This window comes from Oncorhynchus tshawytscha, linkage group LG09 (assembly GCF_018296145.1).
Source record: "Oncorhynchus tshawytscha isolate Ot180627B linkage group LG09, Otsh_v2.0, whole genome shotgun sequence".
Lineage (NCBI taxonomy): Eukaryota > Metazoa > Chordata > Actinopteri > Salmoniformes > Salmonidae > Oncorhynchus > Oncorhynchus tshawytscha.
Genome location: NC_056437.1, coordinates 55,253,520 through 55,270,743, shown reverse-complemented (window position 1 = coordinate 55,270,743; position 17,224 = coordinate 55,253,520). Strand labels below are relative to the sequence as shown.

Below are 17,224 nucleotides of genomic sequence, written 5' to 3'. Positions count from 1 at the left end.
AGGGATTCGATCTTGCAACCTTGCGGTTACTAGTCCAACGCTCTAACCACTAGGCTACCCTGCCACCCTTAATATAATAGGGTGCTCTAATTCTCCAAGGTCAAACATTAAGTAGGCTCCAAGGTCAAACTCCTGTTCATATTGGGTCACATTCATTTTTCTATTATGACTACAATACATTTTCTGGTCAGTAATTCCACCAATGACATTTTAGGGGTTGATTCGGTGCAAACCCGAGCTGCCCTGTGTGTTATTTCTGTGTAAAACCACGAGCTAATGCAGCCCATGGAGTAACATAAACCAGCATCTCTTCCCCAAGTCAACACATGTGGTATTAATAAGTGGAAAACAATAAAACAGTTAAAGGAGGGAATTCTCCCGCACTATAAATACTCTCTGTGTGGTTTGAGTTGTTGCACATGCAGAGAGCGCCAGGCAGCAGAGGTACAGGAGGACGGATGGCCACCCAAACTCACTTCTCCATTCTCAACATGTTTATGTGGTCATGTTTCACGAATATGATATCTATAGTGTTGTGTGTCTATAAACGGTCTATTTCTGAGGACATGATGGCAGGGTGTTTCCTGATAAGGTGGTGTTGGTTGTTTTTCCCTGAACACGATTTGCTTTTGTAAGCGTTTTGAGATCATTTTTCATACGAGACAGATTAGCAACGGCGAATATAACTGGAGCTTTTGACTGCAATTGTCTATGTTTTATTTGATCTTTATTTAACGAGGCAAGTCAGTTAAGAACATATTGTTATTTACAATGACGACCAAACCCGGCCAATTCCTCCCCTAACCCGGACGACTCTGGGGCAATTGTGCGCCGCCCTCTGGGACTCCCGATCACAGCCGGTTGTGATAACAGCCGGGATCAAACCCGGGTCTGTAGTGACACGGCACTCGGCCCCCTATGACTGGACTGTGATTATAAATTGCAACACATACTTTTGTTGTCAATGCTTATCAAGTGGAATCATTCATTGAAAACAGTGCAGGGCAGAGAATAGGCCTGGTGTAATGGAACCGGAGAGTCATTTTTACATAAACAGTGTATCCGGGCACACACAATGGATGTTTGGTTAGAATCACTGTCAGCTTTTGACCACCTCTCCACTCCATTCATATGAATGGGAACATATGTGCACATTTTAAAGGCTCACGTCCCCTAGAATATGTTTCCTTCTTGGCATACTACCTTGACTTGGCCCCCCTTCCCACACAGATTTAAATGTGTGTGTTCAGTATGATTTCTCAGTGGTGTAAGTGGAGGAAAGGTTAGTTCTTTCCTAAGACAAGACAAACATATTTTGTAACCGATTATTCTTGGGTGCTTGGGAGGTTTTCCTCAGCTCTGGCATCAACAGTGAGGGGAAATCATGTTTTTTTTTTATGTTGAGCTCAAAATGAATCACCACAAAACATTTCATTTTGTCATGGGGATATTGCTACGGGAGTACTTCGCCCCTCATGTTCATTCATCGAGCTCCAAGTGTCTCCCTTCCTCTCCTCTCCCCCCTTTCCCTGCCCTCTTACCTCCCAGTAAGTGAATATTATCCGCTCTCCTGGTGCAAAGATTGTGCCCAATGTGGAAATCGATAGCAATAAGGGGGAGTAAACAGCGTCTGACATCCACAACTGCGTGGCCGTGTTGACACGCAGAGCAGAGCCCATCCATCTCCATATCAGCCTGTTAATGGAGACCTTACAGGCAGCGGCCTGCCCTACCGCCAGCCCTGGCCCCCTCCCCCGCCTCGCTCCCTGGCCTCATCAACCGCCAACCTCCCTCGTCCTCCCTACACCATTCCTCAACCTTGCCGTCCCTCCCTCACCTCCTCATCCATATTTGATTCCTAAGCTTCATCAGGGCCCATCCTCCTCCTCCCCTTACATGACTCCTTGCTACACCCGTCATCTCCCTAACACAACTCTTCATCTGAATATTAATTTCATTCTTCTCCTTTAAATAATAATGTGGAGACTGTCGTGGCTAAATCAATTAGATCAGTCCCTGCCGAGAGAGAGAGAGAGAGAGAGAGAGAGAGAGGAGGGGGTCTTCTTTTCTCCTCTACACTGTATTTGGGCTACTCACCTACCCATTCCAGGCGACCTGCCACTATGCACAGACACACACTCCTTTAATTCGCCTTTTGATGAACAATTGAAGCATTGTTGGCTCAGAGAGTCATTATGTTAAATTGAATATGTGCTTGCAGGGATTGAAGGAGGGTAAGAGGGAGAAACAATAGGCACAGTCAGAGTATAATATGTGAATGAGACACAGAGCTCTGTTTTAACTCCAGGATGGTTGTTGTTAAAGTGGGCCCGTGTGGTGCCATGTTACCTGGTGCCACTCTTTGTGTGTGTGTGTGTGTTCTCTACACCTCTATATGCACTGTATATGGGAGTGTTTTGATGTTGGTGGTCCTTCTTTTTTTTACGAGCTACCGGTCACGATTACATTACAAATACATACAGTAGTTATTATCTGTCAGTATATGTGGATGCCATTCTCTGTACAGATGTGGACACATGTGCTTTTTAATGGGTCTTTTTGACCATTTTGAGACAAATTGACTGGCTATATTCTCGTCTCCACTGGTGTGTGTGAGCTCACCACAGACAGACCAATTATGGAACATAATACACTAAGCTGTAACGGACATTTACTGGAACACTCCATGGAAAGCACCTAGCATCACACACCTCACACACCCTTCTAATATCTCGTCTAAACATACCCTCACACCCTTCTAATATCTCCTCTATCCATACCCTCACACCCTTCTAATATCTCCTCTATCCATACCCTCACACCCTTCTAATATCTCCTCTATCCATACCCTCCCACCATTCAATTATCTCCTCTGTCCATACCCTCATACCCTTCTAATATATCCTTTATCCATACCCTCACACCCTTCTAATATCTCGTCTAAACATACCCTCACACCCTTCTAATATCTCCTCTATCCATACCCTCACACCCTTCTAATATCTCGTTTATCCATACCCTCACACCCTTCTAATATCTCGTTTAAACATACCCTCACACCCTTCTAATATCTACTTTATCCATACCCTTACACCCTTCTAATATCTCCTTTATCCATACCCTTACACCCTTCTAATATCTCCTTTATCCATACCCTTACACCCTTCTAATATCTCCTTTATCCATACCCTTACACCCTTCTAATATCTCCTTTATCCATACCCTTACACCCTTCTAATATCTCCTTTATCCATACCCTTACACCCTTCTAATATCTCCTTTATCCATACCCTTACACCCTTCTAATATCTCCTTTATCCATACCCTTACACCCTTCTAATATCTCCTTTATCCATACCCTTACACCCTTCTAATATCTCCTTTATCCATACCCTTACACCCTTCTAATATCTCCTTTATCCATACCCTTACACCCTTCTAATATCTCCTTTATCCATACCCTTACACCCTTCTAATATCTCCTTTATCCATACCCTTACACCCTTCTAATATCTCCTTTATCCATACCCTTACACCCTTCTAATATCTCCTTTATCCATACCCTTACACCCTTCTAATATCTCCTTTATCCATACCCTTACACCTTCTAATATCTCTAATATCTCCTTTATCCTTTATCCACCCTTACACCCTTCTAATATCTCCTTTATCCATACCCTTACACCCTTCTAATATCTCCTTTATCCATACCCTTACACCCTTCTAATATCTCCTTTATCCATACCCTTACACCCTTCTAATATCTCCTTTATCCATACCCTTACACCCTTCTAATATCTCCTTTATCCATACCCTTACACCCTTCTAATATCTCCTTTATCCATACCCTTACACCCTTCTAATATCTCCTTTATCCATACCCTTACACCATGCCACACACTCTTTTTCTCTTCCTCTTTTCCCACCACTCCATTTTCTCCATCTGTGTGTGTGTGTGTGCGTGCGTGTGCGCATGCCTGCGTCCCTGCGTGATTGTGTGCATATAGATAGTATATCCGTGAATGTGGTGAGTCACAGAGATATTGTGTGTGGGTCTCCTAGAGAGCACCAGACATCACAGCATATACTCAGCCAGACCCCTCTCCCCCCAGACCCAGCAGAAGAAAGGGTCATTGTTCCAGTGTCAAAATGCTGCAGGCGTCTTGACAAAGGCCCGGGAGGTTATGATAACAGGAAGAGAAAGCCCCACATCCACAGACTGTGGAGGCCGGGGCTTGGGAACGGGGTTTAGGGATGGCTGGTGTTGGTGGGCGTTCGGCTGTGCAGACAGTATCAGATTCCTGCTGGAATATCTAGCTTTTATTCTGCTCTTTGTTAGAAAATTGGGAATTGTCATTGGTGATGTGGGTTCAGTCCCTGCGGTGAAAACGTTCTTTGCCACAGACATGATTTGATCCTTTTCAGAATAAATGAGCATTTGTGTCAGTGATAATGTGCAAACTGTTCAGCTTCAGGGGTGAGATTATTCTAGCAACAGGAATAGTCTAACCCTGTTATTCACTTATATTTTGAACCTAAACTATGCCTGTCCATGGTAATAATTATCCAAAATAATTCTGAAGTGAGTATCCTCAACACTTGTTTTCTGTTGGGTGAAATCAGCCTTCAGGTCTAACATTTTTCCTCTCAGAAGTTGAACCTGAGGTACTTTTTGTCACATCAAATCCTTTTCTAAGTCTGTGCTGTTGTTGAGTCTCACCGAGCTCTTAAAGGCTCCATTTAGGGCAGATAGAACTCCATAAAACAATGCTCTGGAGCTGGGCAGCCATCTTGTCTCCCCCTGCCCCCACTCCGCTCCGCCATTCCGGTTCCTCTATCGCTAGTCGCCTGGCTGGCTGTCAGCAGGCATGTAAATATGCCTCTCGCCTCGCTCCCCTCACTGACTGACAGGCTTTTACATCTCTCTCTCTTCTGACAGGATAAAGGGTTTATGCCAGTAATTGCAATGCTAAACGTAAAAAAGTAAATGTCCTTTAAAATCCCCAGATTACCATACCGTATGTGCTTTTTACACTCACTTTTATAACTACAGGCAATCTAGCTTCATGGGAATGTAAAAGGACTTCCATTAGCCACGATCATATATTTAAATCCCCTTCACTCTACTTCACGCTAGCTCTGTTTTATCTCAAGATTGTTGCTTAAACTAATGAAAAGCTCACTTTGAAGCAAATCACAGGCTGGAAAGTGCCTTGGTACCTGTCTGGTTCCTTGATGCGTGTGTTTTACTGATGTATTCAGGGCAGTCACTTTTCTGCTACCTTGTACTTCCACTGGGGACACAACTTCAGAAATGTCCTGGAAATGTACAAAGAGCGGCACGATGAATACTGTACGAAGAGTGAACTCAAGGCCATTTGGAGATGATATTGTGATCGTATGCTCAAATTGTTCTAAGATGATGTTACAGTATTGTAACCCTGTGCTCCTGTGTGTGTGTGTGTGTGTGTGTGTGTGTGTGTGTGTGTGTGTGTGTGTGTGTGTGTGTGTGTGTGTGTGTGTGTGTGTGTGTGTGTGCGTGCGTGCGTGTGTGTGCGTGCGTGCGTGTGTGTGTGCGTGTGTGTGTGTGTGTGTGTCCTCGTGCGTGTGTGTGTGTGTGTGTGTGTGTGTGTGTGTGTGTCCTCAGCTCTGAATGAGCCCACCATCGATTACGGCTTTCAGCGGCTGCAGAAGGTCATCCCCCGACACCCTGGAGATCCAGAACGCCTTCCAAAGGTACCAGTTACACGACCTGCACCTCTACTATCCAATCAGTCCACAGCCTGTACCCTTTGTTAGAAAATCAAAAAGTAGTTTGATTTTAAAATATTCTACCAATACCACTCTCAAATGATTTGAGTCAGCGGCTCTATCTTGCTACTCTTGCCTAGATAACGTTTTGTCTTTCACTTGCATCAAGATCCTATAATGTTCTAGATACGGTATTTGTTTCATCAGTGAAGCAAAAAAGACTGTTGAGTGGAAATACATGTGTAAACAATTAGGACCAAATGATCGTTTATATTTTTATACAAAGATGTATCAGTTCTATCTACGCAGGCAAAGACCAGGTCCTCTCCAGTACGGTGCTCCTGCAGAGTGCAGATGCAGCTGAACCTGAGCATACTGTACTGTAGCCTGTTGGGTGGGCAGGGTCACGACCCTGTGTGTTCACCAGCTGTTTGGATCGGCGTCGTTTCTCACTGAAGCGCTTCCAGCGACGCACACTTTTCTGTGACGTCAAAGGGAACAAGACTCGCGTCTCGGCAGCGGTGGAGTCCTTGTCATCTCTGATGTCATCGACGACACACAGACTCCTGCACGTGTTAACGATCTCACGTGTTGCCGGGCGAACGGGGCTTAGTCCAAGGGCAGCTGACATCACTGCTGTGGAAGTGCACATCATTTTCTGTTACAGTTAGCATTGCCTACAAAATGGTGCAAAAGCAAAGCACCACACTCCTTTACACTCCTTCACCAGCAAAGTGTGTGTGTGTGTGTGTGTGTGTGTGTGTGTGTGTGTGTGTGTGTTCATGTGTGCACGCTATGTGTGTGCGTACTTGGACGAGTGTATAAATTGTGTGTGTGCATGTTGCGCTCTGCGAGCCACAGAAAAGCAGGGTGTAAATTGATCCTTTGGGAGTAATAAATATACAGCACTTTATCTTGTTTTCTGTGCCTCATACCCTGGAGCCCTGCTGGAACAACAGCACTTAATAGAGTAAGAGGAAGGTAATTAGGAGCAGTATGGCTGTGTGCCCCACTCCACCCTTGCTCCTCGCCCCGCTCCTGTACTGTACCTAGAGTAGGCTCAGACTTCTAGCCCAGTCTCCTAGCTCACACACGCTCCACACGCTCTAAAAGCGCAGGAAAAAGTTTGTGCATATACGCTGACAACGTTTCTGTTCGTTTTGGCCTTCGGGAAGGTGTTTTTTTCCCCGTGCACCAACTTTTTTTTCCTTTAGGAGAGTTGAAGTCGGTAGCCGAAGTGTTTGTTGTCCTTCAGCGAGAGACGAATCGTTTTCATGCACATTTTGTTCACTTGAGAAATACTGCACCAAGCATCTTAGTTAGATGTCAAATTGTGCGACTACGATATCCTGTGCAAAACTTGCAAAATGAATGACAGATTTCTTTCGGTGTCTCAAACAGTCCTATTGCTGGTTTTATCTCGTTCAGTTCAGAACTCCCCTCATCTGGTTGTCTATGGCTTAATTTAAAGGAAAACCAGAGGACAACCAGCAGTTCCAGCCGAACTGAAGCAGAACTTCATACAGGGGTGTCAAACTCATTCCACCGAGGGTCTAGTTTCTGCTGGTTTTAGTTTTTTCCTTTCAATTAAGACAACCAGGTGAGGGAACTTCCTTACTAACCGGTGACCTTAATTCCTCAATCAAGTACAAGGGTGGAGTGAAAACCCACAGACACTCAGCCCTCCATGAAATGAGTTTGACACTGTGCCTTAAGACTACAGCAGCTCCATTGGCAATCCAACCTGGGCTCAACCTGGGCTCAACCTGGGCTCTCTCCTCATTACTTTAGTAGCTAGAATACCTTCAGTGAAAGAAAAGTTATTGAACATTTTCCAAATTAATTTACATTTGACCTTTATTTAACTAGGCAAGTCAGTTAAGAACAAATTCGTATTTACAATGACAGCCTACCGGGGAACAGTGGCTTAACTGCCTTGTTCAGGGACAGAACAACATATTTTTACCTTGTCAGCGCGGGGGATTCGATCCAGCAACCCACTAGGCTACCTGCCGTCCCCCAAATAAGAAATGAAATAAGAAAGGAAAATGTATTGATTGCGTATGTCTTCACACCCCACAGTTAATACTTGGTGAAAGCACCTTTGGCAGCCTTTTTGTTTTGTATTTTTATTCATTTGGGAAATGTTCTATCATTTTTTGTTCACTTTAGAATTGTGTAATAGTAGAATTAGTACATTAGTAGAAATTTAAAAACATAGAATCCATTTTAAAATCCATTTTAAGGCAACAAAATGCGAAGACTATTAATAATGCTAAATATATGCTAATATATGCATAATTAGATAATTATTGATATAGTAAATGGATATTAAAAATTCACGTTTTTTGATATAAAAAATGTAATTATCGATATTTCGAACAATTATATAAAACATGTTATATTGATATTTTGATATCGATGATTCCATTTTTTATATAGAAATTCTAATTATTGATATAAAACAAAATAATGTTTAAAAAAAATAATTTCACAAAATAATATTAATATATGTTAAAACGGCTTTACACACACACACACACACACACACACACACACACACACACACACACACACACACACACACACACACACACACACACTGCACACGTCATTAGCTCACATTAACCTCACATGTAGAGCAGCACCAGCCGTGTAATAGGCAAACAGACAGCTATTGTAGCCATCGCTCCATACCGAACGCCTTCCACTCACTCACACTCCCAGCACTTTTATCCCCATTAGATGCAGACCAGTGCACTGTCATGCCCAATGAGGCTGGTTTGATTTGTAAAAAATCGGACACGTGGACATGGAGATTGACACGGTCATTTTCACTGCCTTTGCTGATCTCTTTTTTTTGATTGAAGTGAGAAAAATCAGCATGGAGTTCCAGTACGTCACATTTTAAATACATTCTCCAACATAACGTGTTAATCAGTGAGAGGAGACATCTAGCAGGAAATGATGTCATACCCAATGACTGACCGGTGTTGATGATGTGATGATGTCATCAGGCAGTGGGAGTGTTCTACTTCCTGGAAAGGATGAGTCAGAGGGCGGATGGGCCAGTGACTCACCTTCTTTTCGACTCCCGTACTCCCCCCCCCCCTCCTCTGATGTGGTTATCTGTGTTAGTACTGACCACACCGCCGTCCCCTATACCACCCCACTACCCAGCCTGGCTGCAGCTGGCCTGGGGAGGACAGATCTGATAAACCTCTATAGGTGTTGATGGTGACGCAGCCAGTTGGTGCTGTCGGCTCTGCTGTCTAGTCCTGCTCAGCAAGGCAGAGCCGGCGCCTCCAAGAGTATTTTAGAATGCTCAACATTCTCTTGGTCCAGGCCAGAAGCAAGTACTGTCAAATCTGGAGTTCAGTAGCCATATCTTGATGAGACTGGATTGTCAAGGGCTTAGTGTCTGAGATGAGGAGGACCTCATTTGGATAAGGTCATGTCGCTACTGACTGTGTGTGATTCAGATGGAGAGTGTGCTACTTAGTAAGCAATATCCAATCCATTACTTTAAAGCCTTTTGAGACTGTAGAGCAGGGTTCTCCAATAGGCAGCCAAAGGGGCTACATTCGGCCTGCGGGTGATTTTATTTGCCCCCCCCCCCCCGAGTTCTCAGAGATTTTTTTAAATTGAACTTTTTTGGGGGGTTGATTATTTTAGTTGTAAGACATAAAAGACTGTAAAATTATTTTAATTCAGAAATTTGTTCCCAAGTATTCCCATGCATCAATAAGAGAGGCATCGGCCTATGTGATTGTACCCACATGTAATCAAGGTTTGAAATAATTACGTTTTTTCTTATACTATATCTATCTGTTCGGGATTCTTGCGGTCAATTTCCAGTGTAAAAATGATTTATAATTATGTCCCCCCCGACAATCCGCTAAAGGAAAAACCGGCCCACGGCTGAATGTAATTATGGACCCCTGCTGTAGGCCATCAGCGTTGAGCTGAGTGGGTTATAGTCAGGTCATGAGGTCCTCTGTCACCCACATGCCCCCTTCGCTCCCTCCCTCAACATCCTCCTAACAGTTGAGAAAAACAACCCTGTCCCCTGAGAGAGAGAGGGAGGCCTCATGGAGCAAAACATCCACTCTTCTTATACCTTGTATTAGCCTGAGCAGGTGCCATTACAACCCTAGGGATGATAAGCTAAACATGTGTCTGTGTGTTTATGCATGTGCACACAGGCACGCACACGTGTGCAAAAGATACACTGGTCCTGGACTATAAATGGGCATTCTGAAACAATAGGCTCACAGGATACAGGAACGCGTTGCCTGTCCTTCATTCCTCTGTCTCTAGCACGCTGTCTCCAATATCTCCAATACACGTACAGACAGTCACATCTCCCTTCTCACATTGTTATCCGCAGGCTCAACACTCCAAGGTTTACAATGAATGGGACAGCAATCTGTGGGTGCGTGAGATCGCGTGTGTCTGTGTGCGCGGTGTGCGTGCGTGCCCGCGTGTGTGCATATGCGTGTGAGGGGGTTGGGGGGGGTGCTGTTTAAGTGTGCAGGCAGCCAGAGGTGATCCATCATGGTGCAGTCGGCAGCTTGCCCTCCAGCGGGGCAGCCGATCGAAGCCTCCGCTCCCTGGACTGTATTATTGTTCCGCTAAGAGTAATTGAGTCACAGTAAAGGGGAAGACACACCAGTGTTTGTGATAGCGTGACCGTGTGTGATACCATGATTATGTGTGTGGGCATAAGAAGGGGTTGGGGTGGGGTGGGGTAATCATCCCCCACGCATTTCACGTCTTTACTGTAACGTCTTGTGAAGTGTTTGGACATGGGCGGCCAACGGGAAGTGTGTAGGTCATTTCTTTCCCAGCAGCCTCTCTGGCTGGCTGACTGGCACAGTGGCCTCCCCCTCCTCTCCTCTCTGCTGATATCACCAGCTTGGCTGCTCATCTCTGCCCTATCGATCTCCTCCTTTATTGAGGTAATAACTGTCTGTTGACGGCACTCCTTTCAACTGCTGAACTCAATCTCCCAGGGTGGAGGAGGGAGAGAGAGGGAGCGGAGGGGAGAGAGAGGGAGACCGAGAGAAAGGTAGAAATAGAAAAAGAGAGAGAGTAAGAGAGAGGGAGAGAGAGTGAGAGAGAGAGAGAGAGAGTAAGAGAGCGAGAAAGAAAGAGAGAGAGAAAGAAAGAAAACAATTGAAGAAGTGACAACATCCCTCTATCGAGTCTAGAAGAATGGTCTGAGTTGATAACACATCAGGCCTGGGATCAGACTGGAACCGATAATAGACAAGCTCCAGTGGATATCATTGACATTCATTTGGATCGTCACAGCAGATTTTCTAGCCTAGGTGAACAGGGAGGGAGTGATTGGGAGCAAGCGTGTGTGTGTGTGTGTGTGTGTGTGTGTGTGTGTGTGTGTGTGTGTGTGTGTGTGTGTCGAGTGCACACATAGAGCCAGGTCGCCTGGCTGCCCGACGGGAGCACATGGGTGGGGAGCGACAGACAGACAGACAGGCGGGCAGGGACAGACGGAGTAGTGGGCCGTGTGAAGGGATTAGGACGGGAAAGCAGAAGCTCTAATTGTTCAGTGAACATTCACACCACTACAGAGAAGACAGAGGCTGCCTTTAGACTGACCCCCCTTGGCATGCGTTCAACAAGGACAATCTGGGGCCGCCAGGAATGAACTATTCCCCAGCAACAACCTCCATCCGTCCCCTCAACATGTTGTTATCAGATATACGTGTATACAGTATACACGCCATTCGTTTGCGCGAAAAAAAGCTAACTGTCTGTATTCCACACGGCAAGGTAGCATAGATGAACCGAACACACTGTGAGACCAGTCATAGCAGTAGCCACACACAAGCCCCTCTCTCTCTTCCTATCTCTCTCTCTCTCTCTCTCTCTCTCTCTCTCTCTCTCTCTCTCTCTCTCTCTCTCTCTCTCTCTTCCTCTCCAAGGCGGGCTCAAAACAAACTGTAGGAAAGTCGTTGATTGTGAGACGTATCTATCTGCCATGGGTTGCTGAGAGCTACTGAAGCTGGTGGAAGTCAATGTTTCATGGCATGACTGGATGGGCTTGAGGGCTGATACCAGAGTAGAACAACTTATTTCTATGGACTGAGATGGTACAGGGAATGTGCTGTACAAAGTTAGTCATACAGTGAAGATACAATATCAACCTTTAGTATTTTATATTTAACTAGGAAAGTCAGTTGAGAACACATTCTTATTTACAATGACGGCCTACTGGGGACCAGTGGGTTAACTGCCTTGTTCAGGGGCAGAACGACAGATTTTTATCTTGTCAACTCAGGGATTCGATCCAGCAACCTTTCGGGTGACTGATCCAACACTCGAACCACTAAGCTACCTGCTGCCCCAATATACAATATTGGACCTTTCTCCAGTGGTCATTGAGTCACGCAGAGATGACATCATACTCTGTCGTCTCACCAACTACTATCGTAAACGAAGTCCCAGCAGCCTGCTGCATTAGAGAGAGGAGTTAGGGGTCCGTGGGAGCAGAGGGGGAGCAGGGGCTGGGCAGCGAGAGGATGACATCATCATTTTGGTCTCTCTGTTCAAGACGAACGACTCTGACCCTGCTTGTATTATGGCTCTGGTAGAACATTAGGAGATGATACAATTGCAAATGAACAAGCTCAGGGATAAATGTGTCATGTATTTGCTGGCCTGGCTTGCGTGTGAATGTGTTCTTTGCGTGTTGCCTTTACATCTAGATATGACCCAAGTGTTTCTTTCCCACCATTTCCTCTCCCTAATGTATGGTGATCACATTAGGAGCTATCATCATTTACCCAGTAAAAGCCTGTCTGATAGAGCGCAGGCACTTCCTCCTGAGAGAGAGAGAGAGAGAGAGAGAGAGAGAGAGAGAGAGAGAGAGAGAGAGAGAGGGAAAGAGAAAGAGAAAGAGAAAGTGTCACGCGGTCATCTAGAGAGAGAGAGTGGTCCTATTGCAGGAAGACAGTCAGCTAGCACATGGATCACACACACACACATACATATACACACACACACACACACACACACAGTATTGTTACTACAGTTTAGTGTGAAGAACAATGGTGAAATAAATAATTCTAGTAAGTACATCTAGTCATAAACAGACTGTAGTATAAAGAGTGAGAGCCGTAGAACCTTAGCTATTTTATATGAAGTGTGTTCTGGGTTTGTGAAGCAGCAAGACAGGAGTCCATGTTCGGTTAATGATGGTGCTGACCAGCCGGAGGATCGGGTTGCTTTCCTGTTTATCGCTGGGCGCCTGCGTTTACTGTAACCCAGGAGGAAATGGATTCGGGTAACACAAACCAGGCCAATGGATCATGCTGATCATGCTGATGTCACTATCTATCTATCTATCTATCTATCTATCTATCTATCTATCTATCTATCTATCTATCTATCTATCTATCTATCTATCTATCTATCTATCTATCTATCTATCTATCTATCTATCTATCTATCTATCTATCTATCTATCTATCTATCTATCTATCTATCTATCTATCTATCTATCTATCTATCTATCTATCTATCTATCTATCTATCTATCTATCTATCTATCTATCTATCTATCTATCTATCTATCTGTCTATCTCTATCTATCTGTCTGTCTGTCTATCTGTCTGTCTGTCTGTCTGTCTGTCTGTCTGTCTGTCTGTCTGTCTGTCTGTCTGTCTGTCTGTCTGTCTGTCTGTCTGTCTGTCTGTCTGTCTGTCTGTCTGTCGTATCATGCATATATATATATATATATATATATATATATATATATATTGATCACGGCGGAGACAGGATGAGATGGAGAGGTTAGGGTTTAGACAGAGAGAGCAGAGCGTGTTGGAGGATAGAGAAAAGTTCCGGGGGTCATGAGGAGAGGGGAACAGCTCAGGAGCGAGGTGTGTGCGGTGTTTGTGTCTCAGCCTGCGTCCTCTGTGATTTATCCTTGGTGTTTGTGTTCACCCAGTAATGTGTGTGATCTGAGTTTCCCCTCGTCTCTCTCATCTCCATCTGATGGAAGGCTCCCCTTGTCCCACATGTCCCTCCATAGCTCTCTGGGGCCAGGGGCTGGAGCCACACAGAGAGATGACAAGACCAAAGAAACACACTCTCCTCCATCTCTCTGTACTCTCTCCATATTCTCTCTATATTCTCCCCGGACCCCCGTGTCTCTCCATCCCTCCATGTCTCTGGGGCTGTGGGAGGCTGGGAGGCGGGCGCAGTGTGGAGTGGTCTCTCTTCCCTCCCCCAGTCCTCCCCCGGCCCACTGAGCCAGTAATGAGAGGTTAACACAGTGGCAGCGCTGCCATAATTGAGTGAATTTAGCACCTTGGACAGCGCACTAAAACTCCTTATTGCTTTCCTGACCTCCTCATCATGTTCTGTCTGTATGGTCCCCGGGTTTGAGAGGCAATATGTTCCAGCGCTGCACACACACACACACACACACACATTCACACACAGACAGACACACACGCCTACACAGCTTCACCCACACGCCTACACACACATGCTGCAGGGCGTGTTCACAGCAGAGGTTAACACTGGGAACGGGAGAGCAATTTTCTGCTTGTCGCTCCGCAGCCTCACGCTGTGGGCCCAGCACATTAACTTTTAAAAAGGACCCTTCACACACAGGTGTCTGCTTAAACAGGGGGAGGGGGGGGGGGCATAGGAAGGAGAAAAGGATGAATATAAAGATGAAAACAGATTCATCTGATTAGGGTAGAGTGGTGTTTCTGTACAGTTAATATGGGAGCTCCTATGCATTATAATGTCATATTATCAACTGAGTGGTTCGAACCCTGAATGCTGATTGGCTGACAGCCGTGGTATATCAGACCGTATATGACAAAATGTTTATTTTTACGGCTCTAATAAGGCACCTTGGGGGGTTGTGGTATATGGCTAATATACCACGGCTAGGGGCTGTATCCAGGCACTCCACATTGCGTCGTGTGAAAGAACAGTCCTTAGCCGTGGTATATTGGCCATATACCACACCCACCTCGTGCCTTATAGCTTAATTGACAGTTGTTGTCTTTGGTTTCACCTTTCCATTGTTTAACACCAGTTAAGCAGCAGCAGTTTCTATATATGTATTATTTTCTGCATTGTAGAATAAAAGAGATGACATCACAGCTAATGAAATAACACACATGGCATCATGTAGGAACCCCCCAAAAAAGTGTTAAACATAGTTAAACATAAGCGTTTTTTCATAGTCGTGATGTCTTCTCTTTTATTCTACAATGTAGAAAATATTGACAAAAGAAAGAAAAACCCCTTGAATGAGTGGGTGTGTCCAAACGTTGGACTGCTACTGCATGTCTGAATTCGCAGTTGTAAGTAGAAGTTCTGTAACTTGAACGTGCATGTCTGAGAATAATTGTACACAGAAATATTAGGATCTAGGGTAGCCTAAAGGAAATGAGTCTATAGCAAAGCTTTAAATGTGATTTTCAAGGCAGTCAGAGTGGTCTGAATTTCTATCTTTTCTGGACCTGGCATGTCAGAACGCATAAGACACGTTAAAAAAAACAACAACGCTTCCTTTAGGAAATCATTTTTAATTCAAAAATAAATAAAAACTTGACAACACATAATATGCTTTTAAGACAACAAGAAAAACAACTTATTTAACAAAACAAGTCGAAATGACAGAGAAATGAATGCAATTATTGTTGTCGGTGTCCCTGGGGGGCTGCGTCTTAGATTGGAGATAAGAGTGAAGTTCCCTAGGCAGCCGTAAAGCGTTTGATGAGTTGGAGAGGAGGGAGTCTAGTGCTTATGAGAAACAACAGCCAACAGGATACATACAGCAATATTTCACACAGTTGGCATAGCTTGGCTCAGGATACTCCCCTCACCCCCCCGGATGAAACGAGGGAATGATTCACTTGAAGAATTGTTTCTCGTTAACAAAAATGCCTTTGTGTTGACGACTGTTGTCTAATTGCCATGGAAATGCGTTCTGAGAAAGAAGTGTCTTTGCTAAAATAAAATAAAATCCCAACACCAATGAATAGTGTATGAAGAAGTGCTTAGTGACCTTTACACACAGATTGCATTGTCTTTCTCCAATAGAAAACAGATGTAGAGTGAGCGCAATACTGGTGCTATTCTCTTTCTCTCTCTCTCTCTCTCTCTCTCTCTCTCTCTCTCTCTCTCTTTCTCTGTCATAATCTGAACAATTGAACAGTCTTCTCTGTACAGTATTGTACCATGTGTTAGTCTTGAATTGTGTTGGCTATGGTACTCACTAAAAGGAATTGTTCAAGGTATTCCAGGAAAAGACCAAATTGCATGTTGCACTGTAAAAGAGCCAGGACAGAGGTGAAAGTTGAAGCTTTTACAGTAAATGACACAACCACAAATCTGAGGTCTTTCAATGCTTATAGCTGAACAAAAATGTATTTCTACATCATCTCACCCTCTCTCTCTCTCTCTCTCTCTCTCTCTCTCTCTCTCTCTCTCTCTCTCTCTCTCTCTCTCCCTGTCCCACTCTCTCTCTCCCTCCCTGTCCCACTCTCTCTCTCCCTCTCCCCGTCCCACTCTCTCTCTCTCTCTCCCTCTGTCTCTCTCTCTCCCTCTCTCCCTGTCCCACTCTCTCTCTCCCTCCCTGTCCCACTCTCTCTCTCCCTCTCCCCGTCCCACTCTCTCTCTCTCTCTCCCTCTGTCTCTCTCTCTCCCTCTCTCCCCGTCCCACTCTCTCTCTCTCTCTCCCTCTGTCTCTCTCTCTCCCTCTCTCCCTGTCCCACTCTCTCTCTCCCTCCCTGTCCCACTCTCTCTCTCCCTCTCCCTGTCCCACTCTCTCTCTCTCTCTCTCTCTCTCTCTCCCTCTGTCTCTCTCTCTCTCCCTCTGTCTCTCTCTCTCTCCCTCTCTCCCTGTCCCACTCTCTCTGTCTGTCTGTCTCTCTCTCTCTCTCTGTCTACAGGAGGTGATTCTGAAGAGGGCAGCAGACCTTGTGGAGGCTTTGTATGGGATGCCCCACAACAACCAGGTGAGGTTCAGACAGACAAACACCACCTCACTCTCAGGTCTGCTCTCCCTCTGTCCCCTCCACATCCTGCCACATCGCCTGCATCCGCGTTGACGCCAGTTATTCACCATTATTAATTCATCTCCGGTGGTTAATAACATGCCTGATCAAATATTCATCAAATACTTACAAGACATGTCCACATTAATTATTCCCACTATTACTAATATATTGCCACTTTGTGAAAATAGTGATTACACATTAAACATACAGGAAGTCATTTGTAAGCTACTTAGAGTCATCCTGTCTAGCCGAGGGGAGCGCAGTAACGATAATATATGGGGGAAATGACGTGTTGACTAATGCTCGCAGGTACGGCACCGTCACAGTGCTACTAATGTGAACACTGCTTGAATTGGTGCTGTTAATGTTAGCAGTCCTTTAACTGTCACCAATGTTGTTCATGTGAATGCTACTTTAAC

The 17,224-nt window shown here is 44.9% G+C and overlaps 1 protein-coding gene across 11 annotated transcripts in view; it reads left to right on the top strand.

Moving 5' to 3' along the window:
• The window catches only part of LOC112258294 (transcription factor COE1-A), a 161,316-nt gene that overhangs the window by 135,666 nt on the left and 8,426 nt on the right, over positions 1-17,224 (top strand). For all 11 annotated transcript variants that reach the window (XM_042327075.1, XM_042327083.1, XM_042327080.1 and 8 more), the window contains exons 11-12: positions 5,648-5,736; positions 16,698-16,763. In XM_042327075.1, the coding sequence (XP_042183009.1) occupies positions 5,648-5,736; positions 16,698-16,763 (155 nt within the window). The remainder of the gene's footprint in view (positions 1-5,647; positions 5,737-16,697; positions 16,764-17,224) is intronic.